Source organism: Malania oleifera, chromosome 10 (assembly GCF_029873635.1).
Source record: "Malania oleifera isolate guangnan ecotype guangnan chromosome 10, ASM2987363v1, whole genome shotgun sequence".
Lineage (NCBI taxonomy): Eukaryota > Viridiplantae > Streptophyta > Magnoliopsida > Santalales > Ximeniaceae > Malania > Malania oleifera.
Window position 1 is genome coordinate 4,061,290 of NC_080426.1, and position 19,528 is coordinate 4,080,817.

General features: G+C 39.4%; 1 protein-coding gene across 1 annotated transcript in view; it reads right to left on the bottom strand.

Annotated features, from left to right (window-relative positions):
* Positions 1-19,528, bottom strand: part of LOC131165697 (NF-X1-type zinc finger protein NFXL2) — a 33,923-nt gene that overhangs the window by 6,184 nt on the left and 8,211 nt on the right. The window contains exons 5-11 of the mRNA XM_058123701.1: positions 17,680-17,772; positions 17,242-17,327; positions 17,007-17,169; positions 16,645-16,818; positions 16,285-16,475; positions 15,328-15,409; positions 8,077-8,283 (exon numbers count right to left, since the gene is read on the bottom strand). Coding sequence (XP_057979684.1) covers positions 8,077-8,283; positions 15,328-15,409; positions 16,285-16,475; positions 16,645-16,818; positions 17,007-17,169; positions 17,242-17,327; positions 17,680-17,772 — 996 coding nt within the window. The remainder of the gene's footprint in view (positions 1-8,076; positions 8,284-15,327; positions 15,410-16,284; positions 16,476-16,644; positions 16,819-17,006; positions 17,170-17,241; positions 17,328-17,679; positions 17,773-19,528) is intronic.

Here is a 19,528-nt window from a genome sequence, read left to right on the forward strand (position 1 = left end):
AAATAAAACAGCTTAAAATTGAGTTTCTAAGCTTCAATAAAGGGAAAACAGAGGGGAAAATGAAAAAAACAAAAAAAACAAAAAACAGAAAGGGACTAAAAAACTTGTTTTAGTCATTCATAGCTAGTACGGCAATGTAATGGCTGTTACGGTACCTCAAAGGCCACAATTTTTAATTGGCAGCCCCAAGATATCACCCCGTAATGGTCTCAGAAGCCGTTGGTACCATTACGTAGCATCCATAATGGCCGTTACGTACCAATTTTTAATACTATAGGGCCAAGTCCAACCCCCTCTTGCTTCGAGAATTATATGGTTAAAGCATGACAAATTTGGGGAGTAAAGCTAAAAATATGGAATAGAAACAACTTTGGAAATGTACAAGCAAAGAAGACTGTTATCCTCAATGGTATTGAAACTTGATGAGCGATAGGTAATTGGCCTTGATGATGAAAAAGGGGCAAAATAGTATTGCTCAAGAAGGAATTGAGCGAGGTTATTAACCTTGAATAAATATCTTGGAGGAAGAAATCCAGAGCTTTATGGCTTAAGGTAGGTGGATTAGAATATACTTTTCACCAGATAGCAAATGTTCATCATAGATGCAACACCATATCCAACATTAAAATTGGGATAAACACCTTGACCAAGGAAGAGGATTATAAAAAGGGCATTTGAGATTTTTATAAAGACCTTTGTTATGAACCTAAGATTTGGAGACTAATAGTGGATCGAATCAATTTCAAATCTCTAACTCCCTCCACCACGGGGAGGCTAGAGAGACCCTTTGATGAAGCAAAAATCCTCCAAGCCACTAAAAATTGCAATGGAAACAAAGCACTTGATCCAAATGAATCAATACAATCTTTGTCACTCTTGTTCAAAAGAAAGTTGGGGTTGTTAACAACAAGGATTTCCACCCTATTGGTTTGATGGGAAGCATTTATAAAATCATTTCCAAAGTCCTAGCCAAGAGGATCAAAAAGAAATATCGGAAGTTATTGGTTAGTGTTGAGTAATTGGGTAAAATGGAAGACCTAAACTCAATGATAGGTCTTTCCCTCTATTTATAATATATGTAAGTACAATAGGAATGACCATAATACCCTTACTAACTCACACTTATTACTAACAAAACTCTACTACTACTACTACTACTAATACTAATACTACCATTAACACTCCCCTTAAAGCTGGAGCATATATATCATATGCTCCTAGCTTGTTACAAATGAATTTCACACGAGCACCTCCCAAGGCTTTAGTGAACAAATCCGCAAGCTAAAACTCAGACTTCACATGAGTAGTCGTAATGAGCTTCTGTACAAGTTTCTCTTAAAGAAAGTGGCAATCAACTTCAATGTGTTTTGTCCACTCATGAAAGACAGGGTTGGAGGCAATATGAATAGCAACTCGATTATCACACATCAACTCCATAGGTTTAGAATTTGGAAAACCTAGTTCTTTCAACATGTTCTTCAGCCAAACAAGTTCACATTTAATGTGCGCCATAGCACTATACTTTGACTCGGCACTCGACGTGGCAACCATAGTTTGTTTCTTACTTTTCCAAGACACCAAATTACCACCGACAATGATACAATACCCGGTTGTGGATCTTTGACCGGATGGTGATCCAGCCAAATTTGCATCTATATATCCCTGAATATTAGTGTGGCCCTGATCTTGATATTAGAGACCTCTCCCTAGTGCACCTTTGAGATATCTCAAAATGTGAATTACCGCATCCAAGTGACTAGTTCTCGGGAAATCGAGAAACTGACTCACAACAGTTTCCAACAAATTTCCAACACCGACCTGGGTTAGGCAAAAAATCACCCATATCTAGCATTAAGGTACTATTGGGATCCATGGGTGTATCAATAGGTTTGGATCCCAACAACCCCGTCCCATCTAAAAGATCAAGAACAAACTTCCTCTGTGACAAGACAATACCCGTACGAGATCTCGATACTTCTATACCCAAGAAGTACTTTAATGGTCCCAAGTCTTTGGTCTGAAACTTACTCTATAGAAAAAGCTTTAGGTCATGGGTGCCACGATCATCATCACTAGTTTTCACAATGTCATCCACTTATACTATAAGCAGCCTGATGAAGTATGACGATAAAATACAGAGCGGTCTACTACACACTGATGAAGGCCAAACTCAAATACTACAGCATTAAAATGGTCAAACCATGCTCTTGGAGATTTTTTTAATCCACACAATGACTTCTTGAGCCGACATACTAAGCCTGACTCCCTTGAGCAACAAAGCCAAGGGGTTGCTCCATATATATACCTCCTCATAAAGATCATCACGTAGGAAAGCATTCTTCACATCTAACTAATGTAGAGGCCAATGACAAGTGATGGCTAAAGAAATGAACAAATGTACTAAGGCAAGTTTAGCAACCGGGGAGGATGTGTCTGAATCATTCAAACCATACACCCAAGTATACCCCTTAGCAACAAGGCAAGCTTTCAGATGAGCCACAAAACCATCAAGATTGACTTTTACATTATACACCCAGCGACAACCAACCACAAACTTATCAGGAGGACGAGGTACCATATCCCTAGTATCATTATCATGTAGTGCACTCATCTCTTCAACCATTGTCATCCTCCACACAGAATGGGATAGGTCTTCAAAAATAGATCTTGGAAGAGCAACAGAAGACAAAGTACTAACAAAACAACAATAAGAGGGTGATAAGAAATCATAACAAACAAAATTAGAGATCAGATGTTTGGAACAAGTGCACTTACCTTTTTGAACAACTATTGGAGGATCAACATCGAGAGAAATAAGATCATCCGATGAGGGAACTTCACTTCCCCTTTGAGTCGTCATGTGTATGCCCGTAAATTGGGGTGATTCGAGTGATGAGAAGGACTCAAACTGGTTGAATATGTAGGAGGATTAGGCATAAATACTAGGTTTGGATCTGGAAGGCAAGGTAGAGGAAGGGACTCATCAAGGTCAACAGAACTCAAGGAATTAGAGTAGTATGGTGTAGACTCAAAAAAGGTACCATCATCAGAGATAAAGAATTGATGTAAAATAGGACTATAACATTAATATCCCTTTTAAGTATAGCAATAGCCCAAAAAAATACATTTGATAGCAAAAGGATCCAACTTATCCAATCTTGGAGATAATTGATGGACGAAGGACATACAACCAAATATACGAGGAGGAAGGGAGAACAAAAGAGCCTTAGGAAAGATAACTGAATATGGAATTTTACCACCAAGGATAGAGGATGACATTTTATCGATGAGGAAGCAAGCTGTGAGCACAACATCACTTCAAAAGACTTTGGTAACATTCATTTGATACAATAGGATACGAGTGACTTCAAGAATATGTCTGTTTTTTTTGTTTTGCAACTCCATCTTGTTATGGAGTGTGGGCACAAAAGGACTGATGGATCATACCAGAGTTAGTCATATAAGTACTGAATTGGGTACTGAAGTACTCCTTAGCATTATCATTACGAAGTATCCTAACTGACATGTCAAATTGAGTCTTTATTTGGGAACAGAAAGCACAAAAGATATCAAACAACTCGGAACAATCTTTCATTAAATATAACCAAGTCATCCTAGAGTAGTTATCAACAAATGTAACAAAGTATCGAAACCCCAACTTTGATGTCACACGACTAGGACCCCAAATATCATAATGGACAAGCATGAAAGGACTAACCACCCATTTGTCGACCCGAGGAGTAAAGGGAACACGATGATGCTTGCTCAACTAACAGGACTCACACTCAAGATTAGACACATAACTCAATGTAAGAACTAGCTATTTAACCTGCTTCAACTTGTCCAAGGACGAATGACCAAGACGACAATGGATTTGAAGTGGTGTAGCTACGACTATGCAAACAATGGGTGGAGAAGGCGGCTCAAAATAGTTAAGTCCACAAGCCTCGCATCCGGTGCCAGTTGTCTTTCCCATCTTCAGATCTTGAATAACCACATAATCAGGAAAGGAATGTGATAGAACAATTTCGTGACTTTGTAAGCTTACTAACTAACATAAGAGCGAAAGAAGATTTAGGAATGTATAAAGCATAAGAAAGAGAGATAGAAGGAGTAGGATTTACTATTCCTATCTGTTTAACAATAATAGTGGACCCATCAGCAGGGGTAACTTTAGGGAGATTATTAGGATATTGGAGATCAGAAAAGAAGTTGGTTGCACTTGTTATATGATCATTGGCAGCAGAATCAATAATCCAAAGACTAGTAGGAAGGATACCAGATGACATGCAAACTGTGGGATTACCTTTCTGGTCAAAAGAAGCAATGTGATAAGATGCTTGTTGAGACAATTGATACTATAGAAGAAACCTGGAATACTCCTCCTCTGATATAGTCACAGTACACGATTCACTCAAACAAGTGACTAATGAAGGAATCATACTTTTGGGATTTGCAAATGCCATCCCAACATTCACAAACTCATACCAAAGGTCATAATATTAATTGCTGAAACAATTGGAACAACCACAAACAAGGTGACTTACCATGAACAAGCCATGGATAAATCAGTACAAAGCTGCCGTAGCACCAAGAAACTCACACGTAGCCCCAAGAAAGCAACACTCAGCACTGGAAAAATTGGAGAGGTGAACCACCAAAACTAACATGAACAAATGACCAACAACCTCAGATGCAGCCCCAAGAAAGCAACACTGCCACAGCCTTGCACCCAAAAAAAAAAACACAGCTTATGAGCTCTGCCACTGCCCCAAGAAGGTCACCAATGACTGTTACTAACACCGACAACAACTAACGAATTACCATTAGTGCATTGTCACAACAAAGATTGGGTCTTGGAGCAAAAAACACATGCCCAACAGCTTTATAATTTGGTATCTGGAAGGAATTAGAATAGTGAATCAAAAAAAACAGCAAATCCAACTGTTTCAGTCCCAATAAACTCATTAACAATTGATAAACAGCTTCACGAATCCTTGGGTGCCGCACTGCCACAGACAAGGTGAACAACTCACCGATGGATATAGCACTGCCACAGCCTCACAACTGAACATGTGAATGATGCCATGGCTCCAAAAAAGTCACAAAGGAGCCTTCACAAGCCTTGAACAAACATTAATGGAATGCCGCAAGCGCATAGTCGGAAAAGGTTGAATTTTTGAGCCAAAAAAACTGATCTAACAGCTTGATAATACAGTCTAGAGAAGGAATCAGAGCATGGCAAAGGAAAAAAAAGGCGGCAGGGAATTCACTCATGCGCCGGCGCGTTGGGTCAGCCCTGCCGGCATTTGGCTGGCAAGTGGGGGCTCCTACGGCGATGGGGTTTTGTGGGGTGAGTTGTCAAAGGACGGGAGGGGGGGGGGGGTTCTATTTATGGGTGTATGGTTGATTTTGTGAAATAATATGGGATGGAGGTGAATCTAGGAAGCACAGCCACGGGAGAGTGTTTCCCTGCGACGGCTGAGGAGATTTGGGTTTAGTTTGGATCACGCTCTGATACCATGTTGAGTAATTTGGTAAAATGGAAGACCTAAACTCAATGATAGGTCTCTCTCTCTATTTATAATATATGTAAGTACAATAGGAATGACCATAATACCCTTACTAATTCACACTTATTACTAACAAAACTCTAACACATGATAATAATAATAATAATAATAATAATAATAATAATAATAATAATAATAATAATAATGCTAAAAGACTAAATAACTATTAACAGTTAGTATCAACATACTTCATGGTTGGAAGACAAATTATGGATGCTGTCCTTATCGCCAATGAGGTGCTAGATGCCTACCTAAAGGAGGGAAAAAAGGGAAAACTGTGCAAAGTGGATATGGAGAAAGCATTTGATCATGTCAATTGAAATTTCCTTCTTTATCTTCTCAGGAATATAGACTTTAGGGAGTTTTGGTGCAGTTGGATTGCTCATTGCATCAAAACTCCAAGCTTCTCAGTGCTCATAAATGGTTGTCCATTCATTTTCTTTGGCTCCTTGAGAGGCTTAAGACAAGGAGATCCCCAATCCCAATTACTATTCATTTTGGTGATGGACGTGCTAAGCCTTATGTTGTTGAAAGCTACTAAAGGAGGGATTTTAGAGACCGCAAGGTGGGCAAAAATGGAAGGCTTACAAAAATTTCTCAACTCCTTCTTGTAGATGATACTATAATTTCTTGCAAAGATGATCCCCTTTATATCCTTAACCTCCAAGGCATTTTGCTAGAGTTTGAGGTCGTCTGAGGCGTAAAAGTGAACCTTGGAAAAAGTGAGCTCACTCCGAATGGAGAGAATATAGGGGATACCTTCCAAGCTGGTCCTCGGGGTTGTAAGATGGGGATTATGTGCTTGGATCCAAATTCAAAGACAAAGGGGTTTGGGACCCTAATATCAAGAAGTTCAAAACGAGGTTCGCAAGCTAGAAAAAAAAAATTCTCATCAAAAGGTGGCAAACTCACCCTTATCAGGAGCACTCTGATGAATCTTCCAATCTATTTCACATCCCTCCTACCCTTATCGACTTCAATTGGTAGGTGATAGGAGGGAATTCAGAGAAGATTTTCTTTGGGGAAGCTTGGGAAAGGAGTTTAAATACCACCTTGTTAGATGGGGAGTGGTAAACAACCCATATGTTCAAGAGGTTTGGGGCTGAAATCCCGCCACATTTTTAATAAATCCCTCCTTGGGAAATGGTTGTGGGCATTCATGAAGGAGAAGACCACTTTTGGTGGGAAACCATAGCTTCTAAACATGGGCTCGAGCATAACAAATGGGCAACACATACTTGTAGACGACTCTATGGAGTCGGGGTTTGGAAATTTATTAGGAAAGGGTGGGATGATTTTTTCCACTATGTGAGATTTCAAGTGGGGAATTGGGCCAACATTTAGCTTGGGCATGATGTTTGGAATGACAACAGCAACCTTAAAGTGACCTTTCCTACCATCTACATTTGGCTTGTGATGAGATGCCCTCATCAATCATCATCTCCAAATCTCATATCAAGGGATTTTCTGGAATATTCCTTTTACTAGGAATGTGGCAGATTGGGAACTTGTGCACTCTCTGAGAGTCTGACATCTACAGCAATCTCTACTATTTCCGAAACCAAAACATCACCAATGGACCAATATGGGCTTTGGACAGAAATGGTGTATTCACTGTTAGATATTTCTACAAAAAGCTCTCTCCGATAGTAAATTTCAACAAATCCCCTTGGATTCATATTTGGAAGACAGCAGCCCCTTCAAAAGTCCTTTTTTTTTTTTTTGGGAGTCTACACATGGAAAAATTTTAAGACAATCTACAGAAGAGACCACTAACAGTAACCAACAGATGTTTTCTTTGTATGGCTGATGCAGACAACCACATCCTTCTCCACTGCCCTTGGACAAGAAATCTGAGAAATGGCTCTATACTTGAGAGCATATCAGTGGGTTGCTGCAAATTCCATTGGAGGGGAGATTTGGATTTTGAAAGGCATTAGAGCCACCAAGGAGAAGCAAGGCTTTGAACCTCATTCCTCTTGGCATCTTTTGGTGTGCTTGGAAAGAAAGAAATAAGAGAGCCTTCAAAGTTTTCAGTTACTCCACTTTAGATTTGCAAAGAGCAGTAGATTGCTGATGTTTCCAGCTGGCATAGTGGGCAAATTATAAATGACCATAATGTAATTTTTGATGTATATGACACTCTACAAAGTATATAACTTCTTGTGCCACAGGGTGGCATCCCTTTGATGCGCAGCTAATAAAAGTTCTTCTTTTTTGATAAAAAAAATAGAATTAGTAACAAATAGTCCCTATATCTGGCAAATTACAGCTGCGTAATGCTATTTGTAAGTTGTTTTGGTTAAGATGCTGCTAAAAATGTTACAGCCTTCTGTCCACAGACTACAAAACACTGTTATCTTGTATTGCTTAAAGGGTGGGGTGTAAAACAGAGAGATTGCAATACCCCTTGCATTTAAATCATATAGTATCAAATGCTGGAAAAATATAATGATGCCAAAGATATTGGAAAAATAATAGCTCTCACAAAAAAAAAAATTACCTCCAGAACTTTAGATTTACGGAATTGTAACTCTGAATCAACAGTTTTAACTTTACTCTTGCAATTGGAATTGCAAGGAAGCAGTCCAAGTCCAAAGTGATTTTTAGATATATCTTTGGGATCAGAACCAGCATTGCGGCAGGCCATTTGAACATCTTGACACACCCACTCTTTTTTCAAGGTTTGGCATCCACAACGAACAGTAACCTAGGATGGAGAGATGGCATGGCAAATTAAGAGTAGATTAGTTAGTTGAAACCGTATGATTTGTGCAATAATATTTAAGAAATAAAAATCCAGACTGATTCCCAGAGGAACTTCTCATTTCACTTTAAAATATTTACGTTTTCATGAGATCACATCCCAGTTTGAGAAGCTTACCAACAACTGTTAGAAACCCTCTATTTAATTGTGTAACAGTGCAGTGGCATTTTGCCTCCTAAAAAATAACATTCCTTATCCTCTTGCATACCTCTCACGGAGAACTCTAAAAAGGGAGAAAAGATATATAGGGATTACTGGCTTTTAGCATCAATGGGACAACAACATAGTGATGGAGGGCAACCTGTACCCCCCTAGGCCGCCCATTCAGCACACGTATTTTAGGCGTAGGTTTAGGAAAGACTTCTTTGTATTTATAGGGATTTTAGTATTTGTAATTATGTATTTGGTTGGGTCCTATTTGTAAATATGTGTTAGTTGTATTACTGGTATAAGTGCTGGACATGCAAGTTATTGTTTTGAATCAGATTGTAGTTTCCCTCTTTATCTCTCTCTCTCCCGCAGGTTCTGCTATTCTTCTTCTTCCTCCTCCTCCTCCTCTCTTCTCCTTCTTCCTTCTCTTATCACTCTTCTAATTCTGTCTCTCACCCCTGTTCTGTTCTGTTCTGTATTCCTGCAGCTGCTGCTGCTGCTTCTCTTCTTCTTCTTCTTCTTCTTCTTCTTCTTCTTCTTCTAATTCTCACAATTCTAACATCTGTCCTACATCAAATTGGTATCAGAGCACACTACAATCACCACACAGCCATTCGAAGTCTGAATTCCCAGAAATTTAAACACTGTACCAGTCGCGTCCCTAAAACTCGAACACCCTTTCCCACCAACCAAACCATGAAACCTTCCTTACCACAATCGACACCCCCAAAACCCTTTCCCCTACAATTTCATCCCCAACCGACAAGGGAGTGGCCCCCATGCAGCATGCGCCACCTGAAAGTACCCCAACCAGCAGCCCTTCTAAATCCCCTATTCCCTGCATTTTTTTTGCTACACCTCCAACATCACTGGAATCCTTAACCCCTGATCCACCACCAGCTGGAACCCAATTGCCGGAGGTCCATCGCCAGCGGCTCATGCGCCAGCCACGTGCATGGGGAAGTTGCTGGAGTTCCCTTGTTTTTCCCAGACTTGTGAGATACTGCTTCGAGAATTTGACTGGTTTCCTAAGATCATGAAGCTGTCAGAGAAGAAATTGAGTTATTAAGCTTGGTTTGCATTCCTAAGATCACATACAGCCTAAAATTAGGCTGCCTGGGAAAATTTCAGACTTTTGAAGCATCGTCAGCATTCAGAGCGAGTTCCAACTACCATTTGATGGCTATATTCCTGAGAATCGGGGAGTAGGGACTTGAGAAATTGTTGGTCTAACATTGGAATTTGATGGCAAACTCAAGTTCCCCCAGCTAACTCATCATTGCATCATTGTTAAAATCCATACATACTAAACCCATGTTGCCATGTTGTGTGTGACCATATCCATTCATATGCATTATGTTCTACAGCTTTATGTTTGTGCATTGTAATAATTTAGGATTTATATCATTCATAGTCAAGTTTAGTCCTCCTCATCAGCATAATTGTAGCATATTGCATTAATCATGGTCACCAACAAAATCATTGACCCCAACGAACTTGCACCCACTGACACCCAGTACTTGTCTACCCGCTTAGACACTCTTCAGGAGTCTATGGACCAAAAGTTTGAGCACCTCAAGCAACAGTTTGACCAAGTCTTGAGGATGTTAGGTAAACGCCCTATTTTGGAAGACATAGGGCCATCTGTCAGGCACCCTAACAACTCCCCATATTCAGTAGGGTCAGCCTAGGGTATCCTTCCTATTCCTGGGATTCCTCTATTACCTAACAACATAAGTCAGGCTCCAAAACAGACCGGTAGGCCCGTTCACCCCCCCCCCCCCCCCCCCTCCCAGCCTCAAGTTAATCTAGGGTCTAGGTTTGAGTAAGGTAACCTTGAGGAGTTTAATGATGCAGGGTACCAACCTAACCACAGGCATACTCTGCATTCCCCTAGGCAGAGTAGGGAAGACTATGGAGATGCTACAAAAAAGGTCAAGGTAGATGTGCATGCTTATGATGGGAAACTTGACCCAAGCTCCTTTTAGACTAGGTATCAGAGATGGAGGACTTCTTTAATTGGCACCATATACGGGGTGAAGATAAAGTTCGGCTTTCCAAGATGAAACTGGTAGGGCCGGCAAAGAAGTATTGGCAAACTATACAATAAACCCTAGAACGGTTAGGTGAACCTCCTATTACCCAATGGGAAGTGATGAGACAAAGATTGAAAGAAAAATACATCCCTCCTTCCTTTAGGAGCCAGCTGTTCAATGGGCTCTTGAACCATAAACAAACCACTACTATAGCTAGCTACATTGATCGATTTGAGGAACTGATGCTTAGGAGTGATGCTGTTGAGATCACACATCACACTGTAGCAAGGTTTGTGAATGGTCTTAAGGAGGATATCAGCTGAGAGGTTGAGTTGTTCTCTCCATAGTCCGTAGAGGCAGCCTATCAAATAGCACTTGTTATAGAAAGGTACCTCGAGCTCTCGTAAGCCTTCATCCCAGGTGAATGAGTCGCGTCAATCCAAATCCTTTCCTCACCCTAGGCCTACCATCCCTCAATCTACCCCTAAAGAGAGTTCTACAAAGCAAATACAAGTCACATCATGTTGTTCGCTCTAGTGGACCCAATATTCCTCAAGCTAGTAGTTCATCTATGCATTGTCACTGTTGCCATGCTAGAGATCATATTGCTGCCTGTTGGCCCCAACAAGCTCTAGCTTTAGAGCATGAGATTGATGATTTGCCCAATTGTAAGGATCAGGTTGCAGATGTTGTTGAGTACTCGGGAGATGAGGGGGAGCTTGTAGATGATTTTAAGGAGGATGACCACCATTTTAGTGTGGTTAGGTGTGTCTTATCCACTACCGTGGATAGTGAGAAGTGGAAACGGACCACTATTTTCCACACTTTCATTCTTTGTGAAGAGAAGACATGTAAGCTTGTTATTAATGGGGGTAGTAACATGGATGTGATCTCCAAGGCTGCTCTAGGAAGATTAAACCTTAAAGGAGAGCCACGCGCTCAGCCTTTTAAGGTGAATTGGGTAAATAGGACAAATCTACCCATTACCGAAAGGTGTCTTGTACCCATCCAAATGGGAGATTATAAGGATAGGGTCTATCGTGATGTACTCCCGATGGATGTGGCCCATGTCCTGCTAGGGCGACCGTGGTTATTTGATCATGATGTCACTAATAATGGTAGGGAAAACCCCTATGTGTTTAGGCACAAAGATAAGAACATCATTTTGACCCCTACCAAGCCCACCCCTAAAGATCCTAAGTTAAGGAACAAGATAGTCCGTTAAGCCACAATTCAAAGAAATGTTCACTTGCTTAATCGTAGGACTTTTAAGCGAGAGAGCTTAGAAAATAGGTGCATTTTAGCTGTCCTCACTCGAGAGGTTCCTTCTTAGAAGCAAGAGTCTTTATGTGAGTGCCCACCTGAGGTAGGAGAGTTGCTAGCTAAGCTCCCTAATGTTGTGCCTAGTGAATTACCTAGTGAGCTACCACCTATGCAAGACATTCAGCATGTCATAGATCTCATTCTAGGTTCACAACTACCTAAATTGCCACATTATAGGATGAACCCTAAAGAGCGTAATGAACTAAATAGGCAAGCAGGAGAACTCCTTGACAAGGGCTTTGTGAGACATAGCCTTAGTCCAAGTGCTGTACCAGCTCTCCTAACTCCAAAAAAAGGATGGATCTTGGAGAGTGTGTGTGGATAGTAAAGTTATCAACAAAATCACCATCAAGTATATAGGTTCCCTATCCCTAGACTTGAGGATGTGCTTGACATGCTAGCTGGCTCTAGTTGGTAATCCAAGATTGACCTGCGTAGTGGGTATCACCAAATTAGAATTAGACCGGGAGATGAGTGGAAAACGGCCTTTAAGACCCAAGACTGTTTATTTGAGTGGTTGGTCATGCCATTTGGACTTTCTAATGCACCTAGCACTTTCATGAGGGTTATGACACATATTCTACAGCCATTCATTGGAAAGTTCCTAGTGGTCTAATTTGATGATATACTGGTCTATAGTAAATATAGGGAGGAGCATTTGATACATCTTCATGAGGTCTATGCCACCTTGAGGGAAGCAAAGTTGTTTGCTAACCTCTAGAAGTGCAACTTTCTACAATCTAGTGTGCTCTTTCTTGGTTTTGTGATTTCTACACAAGGAATAGCCACTAATCCAAAAAAAGGTTGGAGCCATTAGAGAGTGGCCTAAGCCTCGGACTATTACTGAGGTTTGTAGTTTTCATCGCTTGGCTACTTTCTATAGGCGATTCATAGGGCATTTTGGCACCATCATGGCTCCTATCACTAAATGTTTCAAGAAGGAGAGTTTCATTGGACCCAATCAACAACTAGAGCTTTTAGAGAGGTAAAACAGAAAATGACCGAAGCACCTGTACTTAGGCATCCGGACTTCAATAGAGATATTGAGGTGGCTCGTGATGCCTTTGGGATAGGTATAGGTGGGGTCTTGAGTCAAAAGAGACATCTTATAGCATTTTTCAATGAAAAATTCTCAGATGCCAAACAGAGATATAACACATATGATAAAGAGTTTTATGTTATAAGTGAGATCTCTCCAACATTGGAGATACTACTTGTTACCCCAAGAGTTTGTACTCTTCTCTGACCACCTTGTTTTGCGATATTTGGGTTCGCAGAAGAAGTTGAGTGCGAAGCATGCTAGTTAGGTGGAGTTCCTTAATGAGAACACTTTTGTTCTTAAGCATCATTCCGGTGTTGAGAATAAAGTCATTGATGGCCTTAGTAGGTTAGCAGTTATTCTCCATATCTTGAAAGCTAAGGTCATTGGATTTGATCATCTAAAGGATGAGTACTCCACTTGCCCTAATTTTGGGATTATCTTTTAAGAGGTGAGCGAGGGCACCCATAGGGATTTTGTAGATTTCATCATCCGAGAGGGATACCTATTTAAAGGTACTAGGTTATGCATTCCCCGTACTTCCTTAGAGATCTTTTAGTTTGGGAATTGCATGCCGGGGGGTTAGAAGGTCACCTAGGGAGGGATAAAACCATTGCCTTAGTTGATGATAGGTTTTATTGGCCTTCCTTAAAGAGGGATGTTGCTAGGATAGTGTCTCAATGCCGCGCATGTCAATTAGCCAAAGCGAAGAGACACAACATTGGCCTTTATACCCCTCTACCATTGCCACACATGCCTTGGAGAGACATAAGTATGGATTTTGTTCTTGGACTCCCCAAAACAGCCCGGGGACATGATTCCATATTTTTTGTTGTTGATAGATTCTCCAAGATGAAACATTTCATCGCATGTAATAAGACTTCCGATGCATCTCATGTAACTAAATTGTTCTTTAGAGAGGTCGTCAAATTGCATGGGCTGCCAACCTCCATAGTGTCTGATAGGGATATCAGGTTCTCCAGCTACTTTTGGAAGACACTTCGGAAAATGTGTGGAACTCACTTGTTGTTTTCTTCTGCATGCCATCCTCATACTGATGGTCAGACTGAGGTTATCAATCTTAGTCTTGGTGACCTACTTAGGTGTGTTGTGGGAGAAAAATAGGGCAGTTGGGATTTGGTGCTGCCTACTGTTGAGTTTGTTTATAATAATTCCATGAATAGGTCCACAAGTAAGAGTCCTTTTGAGTGTGTATTTGGTTACAAACCCTGTGCACCCATTGATGTTGTTCCTTTGCCACCGGATGCCTGTATTTCTGAGCCTGCTGAGTCTTTTGTCCATCACATTCATGAGCTGCATGCTGAGGTTAGGTGAAAACTTGCTATGAGTAATATGGATTAGAATCTTGCTGCAGATATACATCGTAGAGCTAGAGACTTTAATGCAGGTGATAGTGTCATGGCTCGCATAAACTTGAGCACTACCCTAGAAATTCATTTAAAAACTCCATGCTCGTGCCATTGGCCCTTTCCTCATCCTTAAGAAACTTGGACCTAATGCATATTTACTTGATTTACCTACTCATATGACCATTAGTCCAGTTTTTAATGTAGAGGATTTGACACCTTACCGACACACTTTGGGCCTCTTGGTTTGCCATTTGATGCCCATGCAGGTTCAGCCGCTCCTCAGCCTCTCTCTATTTCTCAACCACAGGAAACAAAGGAGTCTATTTCGGATGATGAGTTTGTGACATCTCCTCATGGTGGTTTTCATCACTACTTGGTTCAGTGGAGAGGTCGGCCCGAGTCAGATGCTACATGGCTTGCCGAGGATGATGTTTGTGACAGCGCTCCTGACTTGCTGGAGTCATATTTGCAGTCTCACACTGTGGAGCAGAGTTCCTCTCAGCCGGGGGAGAATGATGGAGGACCACCTGTACCCCCTAGGCCACCCATTCGGCACATGTATTTTAGGCGTAGGTTTAAGAAGGTTTAGGAAAGACTTCTTTGTATTTTTAGGGATTTTAGTATTTGTAGTTATGTGTTTAGTTGGGTCCTATATGTAAATATGTGTTATTTGTATTAGTGGTATAAGTGCTGGACATGCAAGTTATTGTACAGTTATTGTTTTTGAATCAGATGGCAGTTTCCCTCTCTGTCTCTCTCTCTCTCTCTCCCACGGGTTCTGCTATTCTTCTTCTTCCTCCTCCTCTCTTCTCCTTCTTCCTTCTCTTATCTCTCTCCTAATTCTGTCTCTCACCCTTGTTCAGTTCTGTTCTGTATTCCTCCTGCTGCTGCTGCTTCTCTTCTTCTTCTTCTTCTTCTTCTTCTAATTCTCACAATTATATATATATATATTCTAACATCTGTCCAACATCACATAGGTTTGTGCAATTCAAACAAAACTTTAAAAATAAATAAAGTATACACATTTTGAATGAAAGCAAGCAGTTTTAAAAAACATTGAATTCATTACCTTTTTACTGCACTTGTCAGGTGACGGGCATTGACCAGGATGACATATCTCAGGGCATAAGTGTGTGCAATTGGGTAACTTTCTGCATATCCATAATACAATGCTGAAGTTACATCACGGAAAAACAATACTGCAGTGTATAAAGCCATTTCAAATTCATACCAACAACTGCAATTAAGATATAAATCAAGATGTTCAAGGACTTTAAAAACCCCATTACAATCAAAATAACAAAGCCAGATAATCTCGCTGCAGATCCTCTTTCAAGGGAACATTTGGAACCACTTATTGAAAAAGTACTTTTTGCAAAAGTGTTAAATTGTATTTTCTTTTTTATTTTTTCGGGGCATATTTCTTGTCCCCTTTCATTGTAACTTCTCTTTCTCGATCGAATACAATTTCTTTCATTATCAAAAGAAAATTGAAAAAGTGTTAAATTTAGTTAGTGCTGATAATAAGTGTTCACCCGAAAAAGTACTAGACGTCATAACAACTATTTTGCAGTGTCTAAAATAGAATGAGAACAATAAATGTTGACGTAATACAATTATACCAATCAATTTTTATGCTCTTAATTACTACAAACTTTTGTTTGTACCATAGGTTGCATGAAAACATGGCATTCCATGTATGGTTTACATGAGATATAGTCAACAACTGTCAACCTAATACTTAATCAACCTTCAAGCTAAATTATGCATAAAAATATGGTCCATATGCAACATGTTGGTCTACAAGAAGTTTTCAGCACATCTTATCTAACCAAAAAATAAAAAAGAATTTAAGTGGCAAAAGATCTACTATGTCAATGACATAAATTTGCTAGCGATTACCCAGCATGTTTTTTTGCCTCCAGGCCCTTCTTTAAGTTTTTTATCCCTTAACAAAGGAAAAAAAATGTAAAAGACAAGGATAGCTTCCAATGTAACCAAATAGGAGCAAAAATCAATGAATTACCTATGGCAGGGTCCACCACATGAACGGACAGTCATTTGCTCCTTGTCAGACAAGCAGTTGTAATACATGCACTCAAAAACGTGGACCATGGCACCACAGTGACATGATCGTTTTACAAGAACTTTGCAAGGGGGACATTCTTCAGGATGACATGGCAGGGGGCATGGATGTGGACAAGTAGGTCTCCTTTCCTGTAAGAAGACAAACAAAAGTTTTACAGCCCATCCAAACATTTCAAAAACTTTACAATGCAACACGAGTTGAAGAAAGTAAATACTAGAAGATAGAGAGCACACTAACAGAAGTCTCAACAATAAATTCAGTTGAGTGGGAGTTGTGGGGCAAAAGCAAATGAAGTACCTTTTGACAAGGAAGATGACACTCTTCACAGGACTTGCCTCTTTTATGCTGAACTGATGTTGAAGACAGGTCTTTCAGGGCATGGCAAGTTTCAGTACAATAATGATTTCCACAAGAAAGAGGGACTCCACATAAATTTTCACACGAAAATTCTGATATATCAGAACAAAACATCTGAAAAAAAAAAGCAAGAAAATGGGGAAATGGGAATACTAAGAGAGCAAACTGATACACAACACCTTACAGACAATCAAGTAAACACAATAAAATGTTGAATATCACATTGACTTTCTCATAATCAAGTAAACAAAGTAAACATGTTGAATTGCTTGCATATTGATTAGAAGATAGCTAAAACCAACCATCCTCTCTGCTCCAATGTGTTGGCCAACGCATGACCTCCAAACAAGTTCTGGGCAAGAAGGGCATGGCAAACCAGGAATAGATTGAATCTGAACATTTGACTTCTTTTTCTTTGGTTTCAATGTAAATTCAGGATTAGGAGGCGGCTTTGGGCCATGACATCTGAACATAAAATGTAAAATCAAAAAATAGTAAAATGAGTAATAACATCTGTGCAGGGAAATTATAACAGACCTCAATTTGCAGTTGTGCCCACAAGGGAATTCTTCGTCGCAAAGAAGCCGACATGGTGGGCATGCTCCATAATGGCATCTATGCGGCTACAGAGAGATGCACACAAATCACATATGAGAAAATTCTTCATAAAAAAATGGAATATGTCTTACAAATTCATGCTTCCATAAGAACTAAATACATAAATATATATATATATATATATATATACATATTTTTTTTCCTAGGTTCCATAAGTATGTCTCGGAAGCCCGTTAGTAATCTGAGTGTCCTTCCCAATGCAGACAATAATTATACATTTATATATCTAATTTGTGCATTTTCACATATATTGGAGGACTTGAAAGTCAAGAACACCATCATGGTGCCCCATTTGAGGAAAAAATTAAACATAAAAGAAATCACATAGGGGACCAATGAGCAAAAATAAGTTGATACCTTAGCATTTGATCCATGTCTGCATAAAGGCATAATACAACATGGCTTGGGACATTTTGGAGGCTTTTGTTCCCTTTCCGTACCACAAGGAACCTAACAGAAAATTAACATAAAATATAATGTCTAAACAAGAATATAACTCGTGAAAGTATATTCAAAATATCAATATATAAAACAGATATGCTCCTGAAATAACAGAATACTTAAAGAGTTGTGGAAGAATGAGTGAATAAAAAGATTATTAGTGTTAAATGATCAATTCACTTAAATGCTTAAGCTATTAGGTTGTGGGCCAATAATTTCATCAAGCCACAAAATTTCATGACAAGTGCAGCTTGATTGCATGTGAAAAAAGATAAACATGCAACAAATAGCATCCATTACTAGAATAAGATAATTACTAACAAATTAACAATCCACATAGGCAACCAGAATAGAAACTGATACCTCCTAGCAACCATCTCTGTAATACAATTTTAGATCACTACTTTACCTAAAAGCTTAGGCTGTTGGGCTGTGGGCCAACAATGTATTTCAAGCTTTAACACTCCCCCACGCATGTAATCTGATTGCAACCGGAGAGACAAACAACTGATAATTTTTTAACCACACAACATGGGCAACAATAAAGGGTAACCATGGCTCTGATACCATGTTAAGCCACCAATTCATGTAAAAGCTTAAGCTGTCCCAAGAACAAACAAGGAATACAAGAAAAGCATGTCCTAAGTTCTCATGGCATCAAAACATGATAAAGAACTACGTAATTTATTTGAACATTTTCAAAGCTGGTGTACATAATCATGGCACTAATACGCAACATCATTGGAAGATCCAAGGAGGGGTGGCAACCAGTCAACCACCCTCCTGATTTCTCATAAAGCGCTTATACCCTCAGGATTTCTCATAAATCGCTTAATATATCATTACATTACATGTTGACCTCACAAAGGGTGTTGATGACAATAGAACATTATTTGAATTACATGATAATTTGGATATTGACAAGACAATGATTTGTTAAGTTTGTATAACTTGATTATTGATTTCAGATCGTTCAGGATGATTATTAGTGAAGCTTGTTTATGTTGAGAATTGCCACGAAAAAGTTTAGGAAAGATATTATTGCCTTGCATGTAAATATGCAATTTTGTGCATGTGTTTTGGGATTGATTGGTTACAGTCTTGAGCATGCTCAAGGTAGCCACACTCATCTTTGTGAGTTGAAGATATCTTGTTCCAACTTGTTCAAATATGCATCTCAAATATTGACTCACTGCTCATTTCAGTTATAGTCTAATTTCCATGTTTGAGATAAGTTCCAATGGAAAGCTATTTGAATTTCAAATAGAAGATATTTCAAGATAAGATTTTTTTTTCCCTTGTTGCATTATCTTCTTTGGAAATCATATCAACTTCACATTTTGCATATCTACAAGATATAAATAAATTTTTCTCTACATATATTCTCTCTTTCAAACTAGAAAGGATGTATTCAATATTCTATATCCAAATAATCACCTTTATTACTTATCTACTATCTTTCCTTGTTTTCGGATTGCATGAACAAAATTTATGGAGCAAATTCAAACTCAGATTCAAGCCCTTCCAGCACCACAACTTGTGTAGCCCTAATCTCTTACAAGACATGCTCAAAAGCTACTAGTTTTTGAAGGATAGTAAGTACATTGATTTTTAAGATAATCAATGAGAGATATGCAAGCTTATTGTGAAAAAGGGGAAAGAGAGTATATCTTTGCAGAGAATGATATGTTCGTCAAAGATAACTAGGTAGTGGGCAAGCTATTGAGAACTGGCTGAGTGCTCACAGTCTGATTATTGATTGCAC